The sequence below is a fragment of the Cetorhinus maximus genome, chromosome 28, assembly GCF_964194155.1.
Source record: "Cetorhinus maximus chromosome 28, sCetMax3.hap1.1, whole genome shotgun sequence".
In the NCBI taxonomy this organism is placed as follows: Eukaryota; Metazoa; Chordata; class Chondrichthyes; order Lamniformes; family Cetorhinidae; genus Cetorhinus; species Cetorhinus maximus.
Genome location: NC_135906.1, coordinates 1,807,645 through 1,832,333, shown reverse-complemented (window position 1 = coordinate 1,832,333; position 24,689 = coordinate 1,807,645). Strand labels below are relative to the sequence as shown.

Genomic DNA, 24,689 nt, shown 5'->3' with positions numbered 1-24,689 from the left:
TTCCATCCAGGCTGTATGATTATCCAAACCTGTGATTACAGAATCCAGTGAGTCCACACCTCGTGTACAATTGACATTCAGCTGTTAACTAGTGCACCATCCAGATTCCATCACTTACTCATCAAAATACAAGGCTATGACTGTGACATACGCTACAAACTGGCTTGTTCCATGCTCACATCTGATCCAAAACTGCAGATATTTCCTTAGATCTGCAAGTGGATTTCATCGAAATGGAAATTGAAGACATCTTTCATATCGACCGGCTGAATTTCGGGAAGAATAGATGCCAGCAACTGCAACAAGAGATGTCCAATGTTCCTGTATTGCAACAGTTATGGAAGACTGTGATTGGAGGGTGGCCAGAGTCCTTCCAGGATGTTCCAGAGGCTCTAAGACTATTTTGGCCTCACAGAGATGAGCTTGGGATTCCCCAAGGGCCAGAAAGTCCTTGTTCTCTTAGACCTGACATCCTCCAGCAATTGCACCAAGTGTATATGTGGATAGATTGAACCAGGAAACAGGCTGGAGAACACTATAGTGATCAGGTATGAATCTAGACATCGAATGATAAGAACGTAAGAAACAGGAACAGGAGTAGGCCATTCGGCCCCTTGAGCCTGCTCCACCATTCAATAAGATCATGGCTGATCTTCTTGTGTTTCGATTTCCACATTCCCATCTACTCCCGATAACCTTTGATTCCCTAGCCTAACAAGAATCTATCTACCCCTGCCTTAAAAATATTCAATGACCCCAACTCCACCACCTTCTGAGGCAGAGTCCCAAAGTCGCACAACCCTCTGAGAGAAAAATGTTCTCCTCATCTCCATCCTAAAAAGGTGACCCCTAAATTTAAAACAGTGCCCCCTAGTTCTGGACTCTCCCACAAGAGGAAACATCCTTTCCACGTCCACCTTGTCAAGGCTGTTCAGGATCTTGTATAATTCAATCAAATCACCCCCCTCACTCTTCTAAACTCCAGTGGAAACAAGCCCAGCCTGTCCAACCTTTCCTTAAAAGACAACCCACTCATTCCAGGTATCAACCTAGTAAACCTCCTGTCAACTGCCTCCAATGCATTTACATCCTTCCTTAAATCAGGAGACCAAAACTGTGCAGAGCATTCGAGGTGCAGTCTCACCAATGCCCTATATAACTGAAGCAAAACATTCTTACTTTTATGTTCAGTTCACCCCGTAATAAAGGATAGCATTCCATCAGCCTTCTTAATTACTTGCAGTACCTGTACACTAAGTTTTTGTGGCTCATGTACAAGAACATCTAGATCCCTCTGCACCTCAGAATTATGCAGCCATTTTCCATTTAAGTCATACTCTGCTTTTTTGTTCTTCCTGCCAAAGTGAACAACTTCACACATCCCACATTAAACTCCATTTGCCAGATCTTTGCCCACTCACTCAACCTTTCTATATCCATCAAGAACCTCCTTATGTCTTCTTCACAAAATACTTTCCTACCTATCTTTGCGTCATCTGCAAATTGAGCTACCAGCCTTCACTCCCCTCATCTAAGTCATTGATGTAAATTGTAAAAAGTTGAGGCCTCAGCACAGACCCCTGTGGGTCTCCATTTGTTCGCATCCTGCCAGAGGGAATGTGAGGCGTGCCAAGTCAACATGCCCTGACATCAGAAGAATCATTATTACCTCACAAGGTACCCACACATCCAATAAACATTTGATGGTCCAGAACCTGAGTATTGCTGAAAAAAAGAGACAGTTTTTGTCAAAGCTTTTCATCTTGCACTCGTCAGGACAATTTGCAAGAATGGCAATATAAGGGAAAAAACAAATTTATACTGTGTGAGCAGAGAGTGCTGATTGGTTAGCAAGTAGACCCTGATGGTAGAGATGCTGCCATGGAGAATGCACCAGGTGATGGTGACTTACAGTTAACTGCTAAGAATTGTTTGAAATGTAAACCAGGCAGCTTGACTCTGATTGATCAAGACATTGCCCTGAGGAATGAACGAGTGAATGGCTGTCACTTATTTTGTTCAGTTAAACAGGCGCAATATGCGTACATGTTCTTTCTGTCTGCAATGAACAGGGCCCTGTGAATAAATATATGTAGCTTCCAGTACACATAAATGGGCCACACTGTGAGGCTGCCTGACAATCTTAAATTCTTAAACTGATCATCAGCATAATTCTTAGCACACTGCTGATTGTTTAGCAAATATTCTCCAATCGCGAATCATATCTAATGTTGCACATTATGTTTTATGGGCTGGTTGGATCCAGCCTGTACCTTGCCCGTTGTGAACAGTGGATGGGACATGATGTTGATATGATCCTCCAGGTTTTGGGACATACGGCCTACATACCTAGCATCACACTGGCACTGAAACTCATATACCACATTACTCATTTGTGTGATAGGCAAAATGTCTTTTTGGCTTGATGGCAGCATCTTGTTAGTGGCCAATAGCACTCGTGTTGCTATTGCATTGTAGCAGTGTGAAACAACTAGCTTCACCTGCTGCTCAAATTTTGAGATACCTTGCCCTTCTAGAGTAGTGTGAGGTAGATTGGGCACTTTTCACAGCCATAAGGAGACAGTCTTAGGCCCGTTCTTGAGTTTGCGTGATATACAGTGCGAAATAATCTGATCAGGGTAGCCATTATCCTGCAGGATGCCTTTGATGAGCCCTATTTAAGCATCAAGCTTGCATGATGAGCAAATGGCTTGGGCCCTATTTTAAACTTCAAACAGTGCATGGCAGTTAAATGTCAATCACCATCAACTGGTGCATTCTCCATGGCAATGCCTCAACCAATCAGAGTCCACTTGACCAGCAATAAACACTCTGTTCTCATACAGTATAAATTTGTTGTTTCCCTTTCATTGCCATTCTTGCAAATTGACCTGACGAGAGCAAGACAAAAAAGTCTCCTTTTTCAGCGATACATCCAATAATTAGAATTTTAACCGATCTCTTCAGCATCCATGGGGTGATTTCTTGGTTGTGATGATTTCGCCAAATATTCATCAGTTCCATGATACATCCAGCGCAGCCACTGCCAACGCATTGGGTGGAATTTTATGCCGGCAGCATTTTACAGTCACGCCAAAGCTAAGGGACTTTTGAAAGGCTCCCGGCATTTTACAGCCCCACCCAGGCCATGACAGGGCTGTAAAATTCTGCCCACTGAGTTCAATCTTCAGCCTATTTGAGGCACCGTAAGAAGTGGTTTCGGACAACGGAGCCCAATATTCTGGAAAACCACTCAAGGTGATGTCTGAAAAGTGGGGAGTTGACATATTACCTCATCACCCACACTACCCCAGGCCCAATAACATGGCCGAATGGATGGTATGCAATGTAAAGTCTTTAATTATAAAATGTTGATCGAATCTTCCAGCACAGGAAGAGGCCATTCTGCCCACTTAGCTTTTCAGGCTCTTTGAAAGAGGGACCCAATTCATCCCATCCCCTCACTCCTTCCCTGTCGCCCTGCAAATTTTTCCTTTTTCAATAAATATCCACGTCCTATTTGAAAGTGAATTATTAAGTGATATTGAATCTTCTTCCATCCCCCTTTCAGACAATCATCATAACATCCTGTGAAAAAAAAAAATTTCTCCCCATCTTCCCCCCGGCACTTTTGACAATTGTTTTAAATGGAGTTGAAAGTTGTATTGGTGACTTCCTGATTCTGGTTGTGGACCTTGCCTGATGTTTGGGGAAGGACCGTACAGATTAACAATGACAAAAGGCCAATTACTGACCTACAGCTGGAGACTGAAAGGTCACCTTTAATGGTCAGAATCACAATGTCAGACCACAGAGCAAGATAGGATCAAACAGCACAGGAGGAAGTCATTTGGCCCATTGTGTCTGCGATGGCTCTTTACAACAATGAGCTGCAGTTCCACTACTTTAGAATGAATCAATATAAAAATATCCGTATAATTCAGGAGACTGGAGGACCCTCTCTAGCCAATAAAAAATCAAAGCAGCAAGTTTGTACAAAGTGACCTGTAAAAACTCCGCTGGACAGAGCTTTGTAATGTAAACTCGGTTTCCAATTGTTGGCTTGTATGCAATGCTGAAAAATGTTATTCACTTAAAGAATGTAAAACGTTAATTTTATTGGATAGTGTTATGATTCCCATAGAGACTGGTAACTTTAAAAAAAGATATGAACTTCCCAGTAAACAACACAAAGAATCACATGACAAGATTTCATGTTTGAAAACCTTTGCTGTAACAAAACACCAAAATCAACCCAGACTAAACAGTACTTAGTAGGAAACTAATACTCCAAACTAGAGAAAAGGTATTCTCCATTAACATCTTAACAGAGCCAAAAACACCACACCACATTTATACATTACATGGATCTCTCAGCAAAAACGTAATCTTCTTTTTAAAAGCCCAAATCCTTCCTGGTTTTAACAAGATATTTCTCACTGCCCAAGATTTCATTGAAGTCACGTAGCGAGGTCTCCAGGCAGATTTCACAGGAGGTCACATCCCCCTCTCCAAATTAATCTATTTTATCTTGAATTAAAGGAGGAAGTTTAAAACATAACTATCTTCTAAAGTCCACCATTTGCACAAACAGACATGTATGGTAAGCACTTACCCAATTTCTCAACATGCACTTTGAGCAGTTGTGACTCCTCTCTGGGAATGTGCATCAGTAAAATATGATTGTATATGTGAACAGAACTGCAGTGACTACACATTGAGCAGGGTGATGCCGCACAGACTGTTTCACCACTCCTCCAACTACCTTCCACATGATCCATCCAGCACCGGTGTCCAGTGTCAGGAGTGTGTGACATCTGCAACATGCAGTGCTGCCAAACCCCTCGGCTTCCCTGTGAACCCACAGCCTCTACCACCGAGAAGACAAAGGCTTCAAGTGTAGTGGAGAAACTACATAAACATCCTTCCCTGGAGCATACACGGCATCTTGACATGTGGGGAATCGTCTTTAGTCAGTGTATAACAGTCGCGTGTGGATGACTGCCTTCAACACAGCACTCATGGTTGAAGTGCACCTGATAAACTCCATCTGATCTTTGAGTCTGATCATTGATGAACAAGAAATGCTGCAAGGAGCATCTCAATCCACAACCCTTGGTGTATTACAGCCTTATCTGAAGTTCTGGAGAAGGAAACAGCCTTCCACTGCTGGACATGCATGGGCACACCCTGGCTCCTGATGGTGTCAATGAGAGCTGGATTTCAGAATGCAGTCTTCAGTGCCAATGGTAAGGACCGCGTTCACTCTGTTAACATTCTCACTGAGGGTGCAAAAACAGACCCAAACATTCTTTGCAATAGATATGTGTGTTTACAACTTGTGTAATTGTGATGTTAGTGTGAGGTCATCCATTTTGGAATTGAAAAAATAAATTCCAAAATGTTCTAAATGGTTAGAAACCAGGAACTGGAGAGGAACAAAGTGGTTTGAGATTCCAAGGACACAAATTATTAAAAGCTGGTGGTCAGGTAAAGGTAGCAATAAAAAAACGATGAGTGGAATGTTGACCCTTACCTCAAGGAAGCTGGATTGTAAAAGGAATGAATTTCTGCTTCAGTTGTATTGAACCTTGGTCAAACCCCATCTGGATATTATATTCAGTTCTGGGCACCCAGCTCAGGAAGTGCCGGGTAGATTCACCAGAATGAAAACGGTGCTTCGAGGGTTAAATTATGAGGAGAGCTTGTATAAGCCTGGCTTGTATTCCATTGAGTTTAGAAGATTGAGCAATGATCAGATTGAGGTGTTTAGAATGTTAAAAGGATTGAAGAGGTCGATACAGAGAAACTATTTTCTCTGTTGGGGGAATGAAGAATGAGGGAACATATTGAGCTTAGTCATTTAGGAGAGAAATCAAGAAATAACTTTTCACACAAAGAAACCGGGAATTTACCCCCAGAAGGCTGTGGATGCTGGAACAACTGCAGATAACAAGACTGAGATTGAGGGATTTTTGGTGAGGAATGATTTCAAGGGATCTGTAGCTAAGGTGGGTAAATGGTGGTGAGGGACCAATCAGCTGTGATCTAACTGAATGGTGGGAGGGAAAACCACCTCCTCTTGTTCCAATGTTCCTAATCTTTATCAGTCCCTCCTCAGACAGGGGAAGCATTGCAGCAGAACGATGGTTAAACTTTGGTTTTCTATTAGTCAGGATTCATCAATTGACGTTAAATGTTTCTCGATCACCCTTATCTCCTGAGGTTTTGTGGATAAGCACAGACATTAAAAACAAAATGAGGAAAAAGTTCAGATTTTCAAGTGGAAAAGGCTTCGGACACCGATTTCCTTTACTTTCAATTTAGTATACGGTATTCACTGCTCCCGATGTGGTCTCCTCTACATTGGGGAGTTCAAATGCAGACTGGGTGACTGCTTTGCGGACACCTCCGTTCAGTCCACAAGTATCACCCTGAGCTTCCTGTTGCTGGTCATTTCAATTCTCCACCTTGCTCTCACTCTGACCTTTCTGTCCTTGACCTGCTACAGTTTTCCAATGAAGCTCAACACAAGCTCGAGGAACAGCACGTCATCTTTCGACTGGACACTCGACAGCCTTCTGGACTCAGCACTGAGGCCAACACTTTTAGATCAGACCCTCTGTCTTCATTTTGTTTTTTTTGCTGGTTTGATTGGGTCTCGTTTTTTTCTTTATTCCTTCATGTTACATTCAGACGGTTGCTATGCAGCCATTCACACCTCATCTGGACACATCTTCTGTTTCTTTCCTTTCCCAATTACCACTGCCTTTGGCTTTTGTTCCATGAAACCTTTTATCCTTTAATCTCTCCTGCCCTCCTCCCTATCACACACCTTCCCTTCTGTTCTTCCACACCTCTCCCCGACCACTTGCTCAAAACCTATTACATTTCGAAACTTCCTGGGATTTATTACAAGTTGTTGTTGTTGTTGTAGCAGTGTGAGAGTCTCCATTTCCCATCACTCCATTTATCAGTCTGCACGCCAAGCTCCCTGGGTCAGTGTGGGCAGTGCCCACCAGTCATCCTCATGGATCAATGAACAAAACCACGTGAGATGATTGGATTAATGGTGCCTTCAACATGAGAACTTGTGGGGCTGAATTCAGTCAGGTGACACCAGAGCAACTCAGAGTGACTCCTATTGCTCCAAATAAAATCGGCCCTCCTGGTAATAAACCCATGAGTTCTGTCATTGGTGGAGATTGTAGAGGTTGGGGCTGTTTAATTGGTTCAACGTTGCTGCTTCTGGTCTCATTGGTGTCAGGTGAGTGCAGCTTGTGTGTATAAAAGGTGCTGCTCGGTGGCTGAAGGGATGGTGAGTTGTTTGGTATCATGGGGGATTTTGTAGTGAGGGCTTTGTTCCCAGGGCTGGTGTTAGTTGGAGCTGTTTGTGGCTCTGATACTTGGCAACAGTTTCTAGGCCAGAGTCAAAGCCACCCCTGTGCCTCAGACAGTCTCTCCTCCTGGGCCTCCCTTTGGTTCCCATTTCCGTGTGTCTGAGGGTGGAAGTGTGTCTCCACTGCAGACTGTGATGGTGCAGTGTGGAGAGGACAAGCTGCTGCTCAGGGTCCAGCTGGATTTATTTGGAACCTGGCACCTGATCAAAGCTGCTGACCTGACCCTGGTGGACAGCAGGTTGTTGGCCAACCAGGATCTACTCTCAGAACCACACTGTCCTCTTTGACTATGGACTCCATGAGTGTGGCAGCAGGTTGCAGGTAATGGGAATCCTCAGCTCTTGCTCTAAGTTTGGGCTGTTGGTTATTCCCCACTCTTCATTCCAACACTGGGTGAGATGTCAATGATATTGAGGAGATAGCTGTCTCCTGCTTTATAAAACTACAAATTAGCTTTCTAGTCTGTATTGTACTTTGCATTAACTGGTCCTTGAGTCTTTCCAACCTATGACATCAGCCCCATTGGTCTTGAACCTTCTCTTTGGATCCTCTAAGCTTTTCCTTCTGTTGTTTAGAGGATTTTCATCTCTATTCCCCTCATTCAGATCAATTCAACTGGAGACTTCAGTTTCAGTCCAGTTTTATCCAATTTGATTGTCTCTTAAATGAAGAAAATGGAATACGAATTAAGTCCACTTTGACTAAAGAGTAACTCCACACTTCCCAGTTTCCCTGCTATTGGAATAAATGGGGCCCTGGCTTCAAACTGTTCTATTTCCATGCTCCATGTTATTGTCCACTTGTGGCTCCTTTTACTGTTAACTGAAGCTGTCCTTTTGTTGAGAGACTTCCCAATTAATGGACCATGATCTTGTGCTCATGATCTCTCTCCTTCGATAAGGGCTGAGGTTACAAAGCAACAAATAACCAAATGAGGCCATACGGCCCCTCGAGCCTGTTCCCCAATCATTAAGATCATGGCTGATCTTCTACACAACCTCCATGTTCCTCTCCCCTCAACATATTCTTTGATGCCCCAAAGTAAATCCATCTGTCTAAAATATACTCAATAACTGAGCATTCACAGCTCTCTGGGGCAGTGAAGTCACAAAGTGCATGACCTACAGGATGTTCTGGCAGTGTTACATGTGGGACTGAGCACGCTACTGCCGACAGTAATTTAAGGCCCATGATCCAGACCCAGGGTCCGTTTGCTGCTGAACACAGATGTGGGTAGACCAAGCTGTACCTGTGAAAATAATTCTAGTTAATGAAGACTTAGTTAAGCTACAGGAGACAATGGAGACTTCCTCAAAACACAGCATTCTCTGAACACCCTCAAACTGGGATAGAATTCCCAAGATTCTTTCCTTGCTGAATGAAGAAATTCCCTGTTAAGTTAATCCTAAATGACTGGCGCCTGACCTGAACTGACAGCCCCTAATAGTAAATTCTCCAGTGATGGGGTAGCAGTCTCTTCACACTGACCCTGTCAATCCCCCTCAGAATTGTTTTCAGGGGATGGGATGACTTCATTGTTAACCCCTGTGGAGAACATTCTCATTTCAGATCAGTTCTTCATTCCTTCACCTGATTCTTTCAGATGATTGGAGATTTCCTCATCTACACCACCCACCTGAACCACACCCCAGAGTATCATGGATCTGTCATTGTGAGAACGAATGGAGCTGTCGTTCCCATTGAGTGTCGTTATTTGAGGTGAGAATCTTTATTCGCTTTGTCAATAAGATCTACAGCTGCTGGTGGTCTCTGAAGATGTCCTAAAATGACTCCCCTGCCTTTCCAGGAAGGGCAATGTGAGCAGTGACCCCATCAAGCCCACCTGGATCCCATTCAGCTCCACCAAGTCTGGAGAAGGGCATCTGTCATTCTCTCTGCGCCTAATGAATGGTATGTGATGGGTGGATGGGGAGTGATTTCCTGTAGTCACTCACTGGGAGTTACAGCCACTGTCTCTAACCCTTGTCCTCTTGTACTTCAGGTGACTGGCTTACAGAGCGCACTTCGACTGTCTACTACCTGGGTGAGCTCATTCACATTGAGGCCTCTGTTTCAATGATCAACCACATGCCCCTGAAGCTCTACATTGACCGCTGTGTAGCTACATTGAGCCCAGACAAGGACTCCACCCCGAGATACAGCTTCATTGACCACAATGGGTAAGGAGCTCTCTGCTTTCTCCAGCTGGTCCCATCTCAATGGCTTCACTTGATTCACTTCCTGTCCCTTTTTAATCTTTCTTCAGTTGCCTCCTGGACAGCAAAGCTGAGGACTCCTTTTCAACTTTTGTGTTGCCAAGAGACGAGCAGGAGCTGGACAAGCTCCGGTTTGACCTGGATGCGTTCCGTTTCCTTGGAGATGACCGTTCCTTGGTAAGAGGAAGCTGATCATTGGAGTCTCCATGTTGGGAGGGAGTCACTGAATCATGACGTGTGTTGAATGTGTCCCTCAGATTTTCATCACCTGTCACCTGAAAGTTGCTCCATTGGATCAGAGGGATTCCAGGAACAAAGCTTGTACTTTCCAGAAGGTGCAGAATGTGTCAGTTCCCTCTCTCTCCATCAGGGATGTGTTGTGTGGAGATGTGATGCACAACCTGGTTGATGGGCTCTTTCTCTTGTTTAGCTGGACCCCATTGGAGGAATCGAGCATTGACATTTGTGCCTGTTGCCATGTGGGTAACTGTGGTGCCACAAGGGAGTTGTGGTTTGGTCCCAGAGGAAGGAGAGATCTTGTACCTGAAGCTGGTGGGACATTGATCCTCTAGATGTTGGACGTCCCCCTTTCCCCTCTCTAACTGGAATGTTTGATGTTGCAGAGAGTGAAGCTGGATTGAAGTGGGTGGGTGAGGCCTCACTTGGAGCCCTGCTCATTCTGGATACTGATGTGACCAAGCTGGCAACAGAGTCCCTGAATGAGGCTGAGCGAAGGATGCAGGAGAGGTCTCCAGGTGGTGAGTTGGCCGACTACTGGTTTCCATTTCCCCCTCAGTGTTTCCTTCACTAACCATTGGTTTCTCATTGCTTTGTAGGTGTGGAGTCTGAGGTGGTCCTGATCGTGGCCCTGACTGTGACAGCTGTCTCCCTGATCTCTGCTTCATTCTGGAGGTTATTAGCTATGAGGAGAGGTTGGAGAAACTCGGATTGTTCTCACTAGAGCGACGGAGATTGAGGGGCGACTTGATAGAAGTTTACAAAATTATGAGTGGCATGGACAGAGTAGATAGTCAGAAGCTTTTTCCCAGGGTGGAAGAGTCAATTACTTGGGGACATAGATTTAAGGTGAGAGGAGAAAACTATAGAGATGTGCGGGGCAAGTTTTTTTACACAGGGTAGTGAGCGTCTGGAATTCGCTGCCAGAGGAGGTGGTGGAAGCAGGTACGATAGTGGTGTTTTAGAGGCAGCTTGACAAATACATGAATAGGATGTGAATAGAGGGATACGGACCCCGGAAGTGCAAAATGTTTTAGTTGACGGGCAATATGATCGACGCAGGCTTGGAGGGCCGAAGGGCCTGTTCCTGTGCTGTACTTTTCTTTGTTCTTTTCTTTGTTCATTGCTGGCCTTGCTCCTGTACAGGAAACACAAGCAAACTCAGGTCAAACAGTGATCAAATGATCAATAAAGCAGAGACTCCTTCTACCTTGTGTCAGGGAGCTGAATGGTCTATGCATTCTCCTTGTTAGTTAAATATCTCCATGGACCTAATGACTGGTGTTAGTCTATCCAAGCACAGAACTAGGCCTCCTGAATGATGGGTTTACTGAAGGTTGAGAGAAGCAGGAATTGTTCATTTTTTTTCTGGGTGCTTCAGACCCCAGGCTTGGTATCTATAGCCACCCAGTGTGGGGGAGGGGGTGTGAGCAGGCCTGGCATGAGGGGGAGGGGATGTGAGCAGATCTGGGGCCTCCTTGTGGACCTGTTCCTGAGCCTGGCTGGTGTGGATGTTTACTCAGGCTGCCTCACTCTCTTCCATGGTGATGTTCACCCCCTGGAGAGGGGGCTCACTGTATTGGAGTGTTTGAGGTTTGCTGTCATCAGTGGTGCCAGAAGGACCGAGTGGATGATCCATCTCAGCCTCCTCCTGAGGTCTCCAGCATCAGATGCCAGTCTTCAGCCGAGTTGATTCACTCCTCATGATATCAAGAAATGGCTGAAGAGCCCTGGATCTGCATCTGCACTGGCCCTTACAATATTCCAGCAATAGTACTGAAGGCTTGTGCTCCAGAACTTGCCGTTCCCCTCTTCAAGCTGTTCCAGTGCGGCTACAACACTGGCATCACCCAGCAAAGTGGAAAATTGCCCATATGTGACCTGTCCACAAAAAGCAGGACAAATCCAACCCGGTCAATTCCTGCCCCATCAGTCGACTCTCGACCATCAGCAAAGTGATGGAAGGGGTTGTCACAAGTGCTGCTTGTTAGCACTGTCGCTGCTCACTAACACTCAGTTTGGGTTCTGCCAGGGCCACTCAGCTCCTGACCTCATCACAGCCTTGGTCCTCAGGGCGGTGTCCAAACCCCAACCATCTTCAGCTGCTTCATCAAAGACCTTCCCTTCATCATAAGGTCAAAAATGGGGATGTTCACTGATGATTGCACAATATTCAGCATCATTCAGGACTCCTCAGATACTGAAGCAGCCCATGTCCAAATGCAGCAAAACCTGGGCAATATCCAGGCTTGGGCTGACAAGTGGCAAGTAACATTCGTGCCACATGAGTACCAGGCAATGAACACTTCCCACCAGAGAGAATCTAACCATCTCCCTTTGAAATTCAATGGCATTACCGCCACTGAATTCCCCACTATCAACATCCTGTGGGTTACCATTGACCTGAAACTGAACTGGGCGAGCCACATAAATACTGTGGCTACAAGGGCAGGTCAGAAGCCATGAATCCTGCAGTGAGTATTTCACCTCCTGATTCCATTAAGCCTGTCCACCATCTACAAGTCAGGAGTGTGATGGAATAATCTCCCCTTGACTAGACAAGTACAGCTCCAACAACACTCGAGAAGCTTGACACCATCCAAGGCAAAGCAGCCCACTTGACTGGCACCCCATGCACAATCATTCGCTCCCTCCATCACCAATACACAGTGCACAAGATGCTCTGCAGAAACTCACCAAGGCTCCTAGAACAGCACCTTCAAAATCCACGACCACTCCGATCTCGAAGAACAAGGGCAGCAGATAAATAGGATCACAACCAACTGGAAGTTCCCTGCTAAGCCACTCACCATCTGACTTGGAAATATATCGCCGTTCCTTCACTATCGCTGGGTCCAAATCTTGGAACTCCCTCCCTAACAGCAGTGTGGGTGTACCTACACCACAGGGACTGCAGTGGTTCAAGAGGGTAGCTCACCACCACCTTCACAAGGGCAATGAGGGACGGGCCATAAACGTTGGCTGAGCCAGTGATGCCCAAACCTCATGAATGAATAAAATATTTTGTATCTGTTTTCATGGTAGACGACACGAACAACATCCCAATAATAGTGGAAGGTCAAGGGGCTACAGGGAGCAAGGGTCTTAAAACAACCACTATCACGAAAGAAAGTGTAATGGGAATACTAATGGGACTTAAAGCTGACAAGTCCCCTGGACCTGATGGCCTGCATTCTAGGGTCCTATAAGAAGTGGCTGCAGAGAGAGTTTATGCATGGGCTGTCATCTTACAAAATTCCACAGGTTCTGGAGATGTAATGAAGTCAGGAGCTGAGAGTCCCTGGCGAAATCCATACTGGGCATCAATGAGCAGGTTATTGCTCAGCAAGTGCTGCTTGATAGCACTGTTGATGACTCCTTCCATTGCTTTACTGATGATCGAGAGTAGACTGATGGGGCGGTAATTGGCTGGGTTGGATTGCCCTGCTTTTTGCGTACAGGACATACACGGGCAATTTTCCACATAGCCGGGTAGATGCCAGTGTTGAGCTGTACTGGAACAGCTTGGCTAGGGGCATGGCAAGTTCAGGAGCACAAGTCTTCAGTACTATTGCTGAAATATTGTCAGGGCCCATAGCCTTTGCAGTATCCAGGGTCTTCATCTGTTTCATGATATCACGTGGAGTGAATCGAATTGGCTGGAGACGGGCATCTGTGATGCTGGGGACTTCCGGAGGAGGCTGAGGTGGATCATCCACTCAGCACTTGTGGCTGAAAGTTGTTGCAAATGCTTCAGCCTTATCTTTTTCACTGATGTGCTGGGCTCCCCCATCATTGAGGATGGGGATATTTATGGAGCTGCCTCCTCCAGTGAGTTGTTTAATTGTCCACCACCATTCACAACTAGATGTGGCAGGACTGCAGAGCTTAGATCTCATCCGTTGGTTGTGGGATTGCTTAGCTCTGTCTATCACTTGTTGCTGATGCTGGTTGGTACGCAAGTAGTCCTGTGTTATAGCTTTACCAAGTTGACACCTCATTTTTAGGTATACCTGGTGCTGCTCCTGGCATGCCCTCCTGCACTCTTCATTGAACCAGGGTCAATCGCCTGGCTTGGTGATGATGGTAGAGTGGGGGATATGCAGGGCCATGAGGTTACAGGTTGTGTTCGAGTACAATTCTGCAGCTTCTGATGGCGCTCAGCGCCTTATGGAAGCCCAGTCTTGATTTGTTAGATCTGTTTGAAATCTATCCCATTTAGCACAGTGGTCGCGCCCCACACCACGATGGAGGGTATCCTTAATGTGAAGGCAGGACTTGGTCTCCACAATGATTGTGCAATGGTCACTCCTACCGATACTATCATGGACAGATGCATCTGCGACAGGCAGGTTGGTGAGGATGAGGTCAAGTATTTTTTTTTCCCCTTATTGGTTCCCTCACCACCTGCCGTAGACCCAGTCTAGCAGCTACGGCATATAGGACTCAGCCAGAGGTGGTACTAATGAGCCACTCTTGTGATGGACATGAAGGTCCCCCACCCAGAGTACATTCTGTGCCCTTGCCACCCTCCAGAGGTGCTCCCTCCATTTGGTGTTCGGTATGGAGGAGCACTGATTCTTCAGCCGAGGGAGGAGGGAACGTGGTAATCAGAAGGAGGTTTCCTTCATGTTTGACCTGATACCATGAGACTTCATGGGGTCCAGAGTCGACACTCCCTCCCGACTGTATACCACAGTGCCGCCACTTCTGCTGGGATGATGATGATGGTGGTGTCCGGGACCTAATCTGTAAGGTATGATTCCATTGCTTCACTAGCCCCCAGATGTTAGTTAGGAGGACTTTGCAGTGTTGACAAGGCTGAGTTTGCTGTTGTCATTTCCGGTGCCTAGGGGAATGCTGGGTGGCCCTTCCGGTTTCATTCCTTTGTTTGGTGCTTTGTTGTGGTTTGATACAACTGAGTCGCATGGAAGAGTCAACCACATTGTGCTCTGGAGTCACATGTCGGCCAGACCAGGTAAGGATAGCAGATCAGACGGGTTTTGACAACAATTGACAATGGCACCATGGTCATCGTTAGACTTTTAATTCCACATTTTTCATTGAATTCGAATTCCACCACCAACCATGGCAGGATTCAAACCCTGGTCCCCAGTGCATTACCCTGGGTCTCTGGGTTACTCGTCCAGTGACAATTCCACTACACCATCGCCTCTCCTCAACACTGAAACCCATTGTTAAGGAAGCAGGAGCAGAAAATTGAGAAAATCAGAATACAAATGGCAGATTAGTTTTGTGAAAAGGAAATTGTGTTGGACAAGTTCATGTGAGTTGTTTGAGGATGTAACAAGCAGGGTGGATAAAGGGGAACCAGTAGATGTAGTGTACTTGGATTTCCAGAAGATATTTGATAAGATGCCATATAAAAGGTTATTAGCCAAGGCAAGAGTTCCTGATGTTGGGAGTAATATATTTGGATGGATAGAGGTTTGGGTAACTAAAGGAAAGAGAGTCAGGAGAATTAGCTCATTTTCAAGTTGGCTAACGGTCACTAGAGGAGTGTCCCAGGGACCCGTGCTGGAATCTCAACTACTTACAATCCATATGAGCGACTTGGATGAAGGGACCGAGTGTATTATTGACAAATTTGCATCCAATACAAGGATAGGTGGGAAAGCAAATTGCCAGGACACACAGGTCGGGATTTTCCAGCACCACCTGTCACCAGGATCTTCCGGTCCCGCCAAAAGTTAATGGAACTTTGGCTGACCTGCCCCATCCCCTGTGATGGGCACTGCCACATGGGGCTGGAAAATCCCGGCAAAGGGATATCGATGGGTTAAGGGAGTCGGCCAATATTTCAGAGATGGAGAAAAATGTGGGAAAACGTGAGGTTACCCACTTTGGCAGGAAGAACAGAAGAGCAGAATATTATTGAAATGCAGAGAGACTGCAGAATGCTGCAGTACAGAAGGAACTGGGTGTCCCTCATACATGAAACTCCAAAAGTTAGCATGCAAGTCCAGCCAGGAATTAGGAAGGCAAGTTGAATGCTGGGCGTCATTACAAGGGGGACAGAGTGTAAAAGTGGATTTCTTACCAGGAGGGCCGATTTCAATCCTTTTAACATTCTAAACACCTCAATCTGATCATTGCTCAATCTTCTAAACTCAATGGAATACAAGCCAGGCTTATACAACCTCTCCTCATAATTTAACCCTCGAAGCACCGTTTTCATTCTGGTGAATCTACCCGGCACTTCCTGAGCTGGGTGCCCAGAACTGAATATAATATCCAGATGGGGTTTGACCAAGGTTCAATACAACTGAAGCAGAAATTCATTCCTTTTACAATCCAGCTTCCTTGAGGTAAGAGTCAACATTCCACTCATCGTTTTTTTATTGCTACCTTTACCTGACCACCAGCTTTTAATGATTTGTGTCTTTGGAATCTCAAACCACTTTGTTCCTCTCCAGTTCCTGGTTTCTAACCATTTGGAACATTTTGAAATTTATTTTTTCAATTCCAAAATGGATGACCTCACTCTCACCCACATCAAACTCCATCTGCCAAGGTTTTGTTCTCTTACTTCATCTTTCAATGTCTCTTTACCACTCCCCGCCTCCATCTGCACTAATTCCTATTCTCCTAATTCAGTGTCATTTACAAGCTGAACACACAACTCTATCCTGATGCAACTCACTATAAAAATGGTGTATGTTGTGCCACAGTGCAGATTCCTGTGAAACACCCCTTGTCACATCCCATCAATCTGAGACCAGACACTGTATCCCCACTCTCTGTTTCCTACCTCACAACCAATTTCCAACCCACATCTAAAGCTTCCCTCCAATTCCATCTGCTCTTATTTTTGACAATAATCTTTTGTGTGGCACCTTAATATGTTCGTTCTAGAATTCCATATCTCTAACACCCATATACACCAGCACTTTTCCAGCATTTTCTGTTTTTATTTCAGATTTCCAGCCTCAGCTGTATTTTTGTTTTTCTCCATCTAAACCCCTCTGTCTACCTTATTACAGACCTCCTCAGGATGTTCACACTGGTGGCACAATGGTTGCTGGAATGGGCGACTGCTGCGCCCCAGCAGCCAGCTCCTCCTAACCCACCTGAAGGACAACCTAGGGCTGTGGAGGTTCGTGAGGAAGGGGAAGGTTCTGAGAGCACCTCAGACCCTCATCTTCTCATAACTCCCAGCCCCTCCACCAGAGCACTCATGCACGGTACTTGTCCCAGTGACAATGGCTGCCCCTGCGGAAATGCAGAGTCCGCAGTCTGAATGGGTCCCCAAATCTGTAACGGGTCCATGTTCGATGTAACAGGCCACCACGCTCCTCGATGCTGTACAGCACGAGAGGTGAGCAGCCTCCTCCACCTCCTCTGAGGCAACTTGTCCTCAATCACTTCATTAACATCACACTTACACAAGTTGTAAACACACATATCTATTGCAAAGAATGTTTGGGTCTGTTTTTGCACCCTCAGTGAGAATGTTAACAGAGTGAACGCGGTCCTTACCATTGGCACTGAAGACTGCATTCTGAAATCCAGCTCTCATTGACGCCGTCAGGAGCCAGGGTGTGCCCATGCATGTCCAGCAGTGGAAGGCTGTTTCCTTCTCCAGACCTTCAGATAAGGCTGTAATACACCAAGGGTTGTGGATTGAGATGCTCCTTGCAGCATTTCTTGATCATCAATGATCAGACTCAAAGATCAGATGGAGTTTATCTGGTGCACTTCAATCATGAGTGCTGTGTTGAAGGCAGTCATCCACACGCGACTGTTAGACACTGACTAAAGACGATTCCCCACATGTCATGATGCCGTGTATGTTCCAGGGAAGGATGTTTGTGTGGTTTCTCCACTACACTTGAAGCCTTTGTCTTCTCGGTGGTAGAGGTTGTGGGTTCACAGGGAAGCCGAGGGGTTTGGCAGCACTGCATGTTGCAGATGTCACACACTCCTGACACTGGACACCGGTGCTGGATGGATCATGTGGAAGGTAGTTGGAGGAGTGGTGAAACAGTCTGTGCAACATCACCCTGCTCAATGTGTAGTCACTGCAGTTCTGTTCACATATACAATCATATTTTACTGATGAACATTCCCAGAGAGGAGTCACATCTGCTCAAAGTGCACGTTGAGAAATTGGGTAAGTGCTTACCATGATTGTGTATTTTTGTGAATGGTGGACTTTATGAGATGTTAATGTTTTAAACTGCCTGTACAAAGCAAATCTGTCTGTATCATAAGAGACGCTTCCAACTGAAACAATCCCATCAAATTAACAGGGAATCAAGTACATGTTTAAGTTTTAAACCTGGACACATTCCCTCTGTAGGAGCTCGTTGGTTTATTATTAATGGTGAAACACAGCAGATTATTTGATTATCGAGTGTGGATTGGAGCAGCATTTTCAATAAGAGGCCGAATTCTTCATGCTGCCCCTTCCTGGTTGTGTCAGCTGGTGGACTTTCTGCTGCCAGACACTGCCCTCTGCCTCCAGCTTATGGGCTCCCTGATCTCACTCAGAAACAGGCAGATATTGTGATTTCAATCACTACAAAACAGAATTGGCAGTGGAGCTGTATCCGTTTTCCTGAAAACAATGCAGCTGTTTCTGCAGGTTGCACTGCACATGGACAACTGGCTAATGGGAACCATTTTAGAAAATAAACTAGATTAAACTAAACCAAGTAATTTGTATGGTATTTATACAGTTAATTAATAAACATTTCAAATTTCAAAATGCATTTCAGAAAGAGCTGTAACAGCTCAGCTTAATATTAAAATAGTGCCTGTTGCGATGTGCAAAGCTTGTTTAGTTTGCTGACATTTTATAATTAAAGACTTTACAGTGCAGACCATCCATTCCGCCATGCTGTTGGGCCTGGGGTAGTGTGGGTGATGAGGTAATATGGTCAACTCCCCACTTTTCACACATCACCTTGAACGGTTTTCCAGAATATTGGGCTCCGTTGTTCGAAACGACTTCTTACGGTGCCTCAAATAGTCTGAAGATTGAACTCAATGGGCAGAAAATTTCGGCCCTGTCACGGCCATAAAAGTGCCCATCCAGGTACTTTTTAAAGGATGTGAGGCAACCCGCCTCCACCATCCTCCCAGGCAGCAAATTCCAGACCGTCACCACCCTCTGGGTAAAAATGTTTTTCCTCACATCCCCCTAAACCTCCTCTCCCTCAATTTGAATTTGTGTCCCCTCATGACTGACCCTTCAGCTATGGGGAACAGCTGCTCCCTATCCACCCTGTCCATGCCCCTCTTGTACACCTCGATAGGTCGCCCCTCAGTCTTCTCTGCTCCAACAAACACAAACCAAGTCTATCCAACCTCTCTTCATAACTTAAATGTTTCATCCCAGGCAACATCCTGGTGAATCTCCTCTGTACCCCCTCCAGTGCAATCACATCCTTCCTATAATGTGGCGACCAGAACTGCACACAGTACTCCAGCTGTGGCCTCACCAAGGTTCTATACAATTACAACATGACCTCCCTACTTTTGTAATCTATGTCTCGATTGATAAAGGCAAGTGTCCCATATGCCTTTTTCACCACCCCACTAACATGCCCCTCCGCCTTCAGAGATCAATGGACACACACACCAAAGTCCCTTTGTTCCTCAGAACTTCCTAGTGTCATGCCGTTCATTGAATACTTCTTTGTCAAATTACTCCTTCCAAAGTGTATCACCTCACACTTTTCAGGGTTAAATTCCATCTGCCACTTATCTGCCTATTTGACCATCCCGTCTATATCTTCCTGTAGCCCAAGACACTTGACCTCACTGTTAACCACCCGGCCGATCTTGCCACCATTCGCCACTTCTGTCTGCTTTCTGTCCCATAGCCAGTGTCATATCCACAATGTCACTGCCCCTTTAATCTATGGGTTTCAGTTTCCTAACATGTGACAATTGAAAGTCCATATACATAACATGAACCAGGCTGAGCTCATCAACCCTCTCCATTAATTCCTCAAAGAACTCCAAGTTGGTCAGACACGATTTCCCATGAACATAGCTGTGCTGCTGCTCATTTATTAACTCATGGGGCAGAATTTTCTGGGTGACGAGCAGGGGGGTTGGTCCCCACACATCAGCGTTTAAAATGGCGCTCGGTGACGCCGGGTGAGAGTCCCGATGTCACCACACGCCATCGCGATATTTCGCTGGGTGGGCGCGCGATGAAGTGTGACACTCACCTGCCATTAATTAAAGGGCTTGTTAAGGCCCTTAACGCTGATTTTGAGGTGCCCGTGTGATCTTCGGCTCGGTGCACGGGCACAACGGGCAGGCGGGTAAGTGAATTTTTAATGAAACTCATCCACGGGCGGGATATGTGGGCTCAGTGGGTTTGTCAGTGTTTTATGTGAAGCATTTATTTCAGCAAGTTTTTTAAACTTGCCTGTGTGATCTGTAGCAGCTCAGAACGAATTCCAGCAGCTTTCTCTGTACGTTGACGCTTCAGCTCAGCACTCTTCAGTCAGGAACCTTTATCAGGCCTGCAGCTTTCCAGAGGCCTCCATTTAGCCTGGGTATGGGTTCTGACATCTCCACTGGAGGCAGCTACTCTGAGAAGGAAGGGAGGGATAGAATAAGGAGGAGGCCAGGAGTGGGCAATCAGCCTCCAGGGGAGCCACCTTTGGGAGGCCAGGCACAGGCACAAGGGGCGCAGGGCCAAGAGGGAGTCCATGGTGGAAGGGGCCGCAGAAGACGCCACTATCCCACTGCCAGGATATTCAGGCGGCGAAGCAGCTACCTCAGTATGACTGAGGTGCATTGCTGAAGGAGGCTCCGACTGTCAAAGGAAACAGTCAACAGCATCTGTCAGATACTTGTCCCTGAGATCTCCCCTAACTGTGTGGGTGGACACCCCATGTCAGCGGCTCTGAAGGTCACAGTTGCCCTCTACTTCTATGCCTCTGGCTCCTTCCAGGGCTCGGTGGGTGATCTTTGTGGTGTCTCCCAATCAGCTGTCCACACTTGTGTCAAACAGGTTACAGACTCTCTGTTCAGATGGGCATTGACCTTCATCCACTTCCGCTGTGACCAGGCTAGTCACACACAGCGAGCCAGAGGCTTCGCGGCCATTGCTGGCTTCCCCCGCATCCAGGGTGATATAGACTGTACACATGTGGCAATCAAGGTGCCAGCAGGTGAACCCAGTGCCTTTGTCAACAGGAAGGGCTTCCACTCCATGAACGTGCAGATAGTGTATGATCACAGGATGCTGATTCTACAAGTCTGTGCAAGGTACCCAGGCAGCTCCCACGACGCCTACATCCTCAGACACTCCCAGGTGCCGGGACTCTTCAGTGCTCTGACTCGGCTGGATGGATGGCTGGTGGGTGACAAGGGCTATCCCCTCAGAAGGTGACTTATGACGCCTCTCCGCGATCCAAGAACAGAAGCTGAGCACCGCTACAATAGGAGCCACGCCTCCTCAAGGGCTGTGGTGAAGAGAGCCATCGGTCTTCTCAAGATGCGCTTCCGATGCCTGGACCGCTCAGGGGTCACACTCCAGTACCCCCCCAGATCGTGTCTTGGTGATAGTGGTTGCATGCTGCACTCTCCACAATCTTGCACTGGAAAGGGGGGATGCAGTGGACGATGAAGACCTTGACGCAGTGGATTCCGCTGCACACGATGAATCCAGCAGTGCCTCAGAGGATGAGGAAGCACAGGGCAATGATGAGGGGCAGCACGCCAACCTGCTACTACACCAAGGAGGCAGGGACACCCGGGAGACTTTAATCCAATGAACCTTCAGCTAGCTCCACACAAATGGATCGGCAGGACCAGAATTGCCTGGCACATCCATAAGCGGCACTTAGGTGCTACATCTTCCACCTCATCAGCTGCAACGAAGGGCTTCCTACATAAACATCAATGTCCACTCAAATACTCATGATATGTCTGTGAAACATACAAATGCAGCACAAAGGAGCCTCGCTCAGCCATGGTAACACATGTGAACTTTATTTCCATCCATCAGATGGTGCCATAAAAATCAAAACAAAATGTTGCTCCAACATTGAAAAATAGAAAATCCCTAATCTCGGGCCAACACAAAAGCACCAGTGACAAACCCGACGAGGGCCTAACGTGCCTTATGCTTACGTTTATGGGTGCTACGTCTTGGTGCTGCCCCATCGCTCGGAGTGGCTTGTGAGACAGCCTGCTGACTCTGCTGTCCTGTTGGCCTCGATGACCTTGGCGGACGTCCTCTGGCCCGTGGAGCCTCTGGTGGCACAGCCAGGGAGGGATTGGCCAGTTACACAGCTGGCACCTCCCCAGTTGTCGCAGCCTCAATGAATGCAATGGTCACTGGCAGAGGGGCAGAGCTGCATCCCTCATCCGGAGCGCCCTGAGAGGAGCGCGCACAGACAACAGGCAGCTGCTGTGCCGACATGAGGTCACTTTGGACCTCCCTGCTCACCGCAGGTGGATGGGCACCACGCTGGGACAGTTGGTGCCCAGAACATCTTCCACATTGCCAATGACCACCTGTGGCCAGTAGCGCTGTGAGGACTTGCAGGTCCGAGTGTAACCCCATCAGAATCTGATTAATTTGTTGGAAGCCCCTCTCCATGAGAGTGGCCAATCTCTCCATGGAGGAAGCCTGACGCTCTGACATGAGGTTCATGCCATCACTGACACTCTGCCTGGATTCCTCCACCACAGAGACCAAGTGAAGCACACTCTCATGCAACACTCCCAGATGCTCCCGCGCACCCGGCCGCTTGTCCTGCAGCTGCTGCATGGCGGACATCTCCAGAGGCACATCATCACTGCCAGACTCAGCATGTGCCTAGTCCCCTGCAGTCCTCTGGCTGCTGGCACCATCAGCTCTATCTGTCTGTGCATCTCCTCCAGCGATTGTGAAGTGCCCTCTCCACTGTGCTACGGGATACTAGCCGATGTTACATTCCCCACTGATGTGGTAGTCGCTGCGCTGGTGCCTGCCTCACTGAAATGGTGTGACGCTCGTGACAATTGATACCCCTCAGGTGTGGAAGGGGGCATCTGGACGTCCTCATTGCGGCCATGCTCTGATGATGCTGAAATTAACAAGGACAGTGGGTCAGTTAGCGTTCAGTCAGAAACACAACTCATCCCTTTCCCCCCCAAAGCTCATAATGCACTCAACCTTCAAGTACCAAAGGAGAGGAACATTGGTGGGGTGGTAAATAGTCAGGAGGAGGCCCAAACATTACAGGTGCAAACAGACAGGCTGGTCAGATGGCCTAAGGAATGCCACATAGAATGTTATGTGGATAAGTGTGAGGTTATGCACTTGGGCAGGACAAACAAGGTACGGGAAAACAGGAGAAATGGTAGGACCTTGGAAAGTAAGGATGATTACAGGGACCTTGCTGGGCAGACCCGTTAAGGTAGCAGAACAGGAACATGGTGCAGGGAGAACCCGTCTTCTCATCAACCACTAAGCCTGATGTAAGCATGGTCACTATCTGCTTGACCACCCAGCTCACGCCAAATGCCCAATGTAGTAACGACACTAAGACATGGAGGGGGGTGGCCTCAAAGGCTAAGGCTACCTGCTGGGTTAAATGGCCAAGGTCAACATGGTCTGCACCCTTCCAAAGCGCAACAAATCATTGAAGCGCTTGTGACACTGGATCCATGTTTACTGCACAACATCCCTGGAAGTGACCACCTCCGCCACCTCCTGCCAGGCCCGCTTCATCACGTGGGGGGGGGCCCTCCTCCTCCCATCCTGGGGAAACAGGACCTCTCGCCGGGCTGCCACCTCCTCAACAAGGGCAGCAAGGCAGTCATCAGAGAAGCGAGGCGCACAGTGGCCCCCTGCTGGCCCACACCCTGCAGCCTGCCCTGCTCCTGGCCCACACCCTGCAGCCTGCCCTGCTCCTGGCCCACACCCTGCAGCCTGCCCTGCTCCTGGCCCACACCCTGCAGCCTGCCCTGCTCCTGCCCCACACCCTGCAGCCTGCCCTGCTCCTGGCCCACACCCTGCAGCCTGCCCTGCTGCTGGCCCACACCCGGCAGCCTGCCCTGCTCCTGGCCCACACCCTGCAGCCTGCCCTCCTCCTCTGGCCTTCACTCTACCACAGCCTGCTGTGCAGACCCCCTGCAGTACAACCTGGAGCTGGCCATGGTGATCAGCCTAAAGGAGGCTGCCTGGCCTTATTTTATACAGACTGCCGGTTCCCCATTGGAACCAGCGGTCTGGACACGCCCGCAGCAATTTTAAAAGTCCCGCTCTCCACGAGAGTGTGAAATGCGCTGGGTGGGCCTTAATTGGCCCCCCCCGCGAAAAATGGCAGCGCTGCCCACAATTGCTTCAGCTCCACCCACCCACCGAACGGAAAATTCAGCCCATGTTTTCCAAGCCACATTTTAAGTTGTTGCAGATTTTAGAAGTTAGAAGTTTCCCCCAATGTTTCACTGATGTGGTTTGTGGTTACAGGGTTTATCCCCCTCTCCTTTTTTAAACCGGGTGGAACATTAACAACCCTCCAGTTCTCTGGCATCACCCCCATATCCAAGGAGGATTGAAAGGTCATGGTCAGTGTGCCCACTATTTCCACCATTCCTTCCCTCAGTGACCCTCTCACATCCCATCCAGACCAGGTAAATGTTTTACTTTATTGTGGTATAAAAAGTGTTGGATTGGAAGGGGTTAACTGAACTTGTTTGTTCAGTGACTGTAATTAATGTCACTCTCCATGGATCCTAATTGTGTCACTGGAGGGTTTCCCTCTTCTGTTTATAAGTGAATCCGTTCAATGTGTTATCCCATAATGTCAGCAGGAACATCACCACTGGCACTGACAGGGATCAGCGGCTCCAG

At 47.3% G+C, this 24,689-nt stretch overlaps 1 protein-coding gene across 1 annotated transcript in view; it reads left to right on the top strand.

Annotated features, from left to right (window-relative positions):
- Positions 1-233: 233 nt before the first annotated feature.
- LOC144668737 (zona pellucida sperm-binding protein 3-like) overlaps positions 234-24,689 on the top strand; it is a 66,696-nt gene continuing 42,240 nt past the window's right edge. The window contains exons 1-2 of the mRNA XM_078531067.1: positions 234-334; positions 9,667-9,793. Of these exons, the coding sequence (XP_078387193.1) occupies positions 234-334; positions 9,667-9,793 (228 nt within the window). The remainder of the gene's footprint in view (positions 335-9,666; positions 9,794-24,689) is intronic.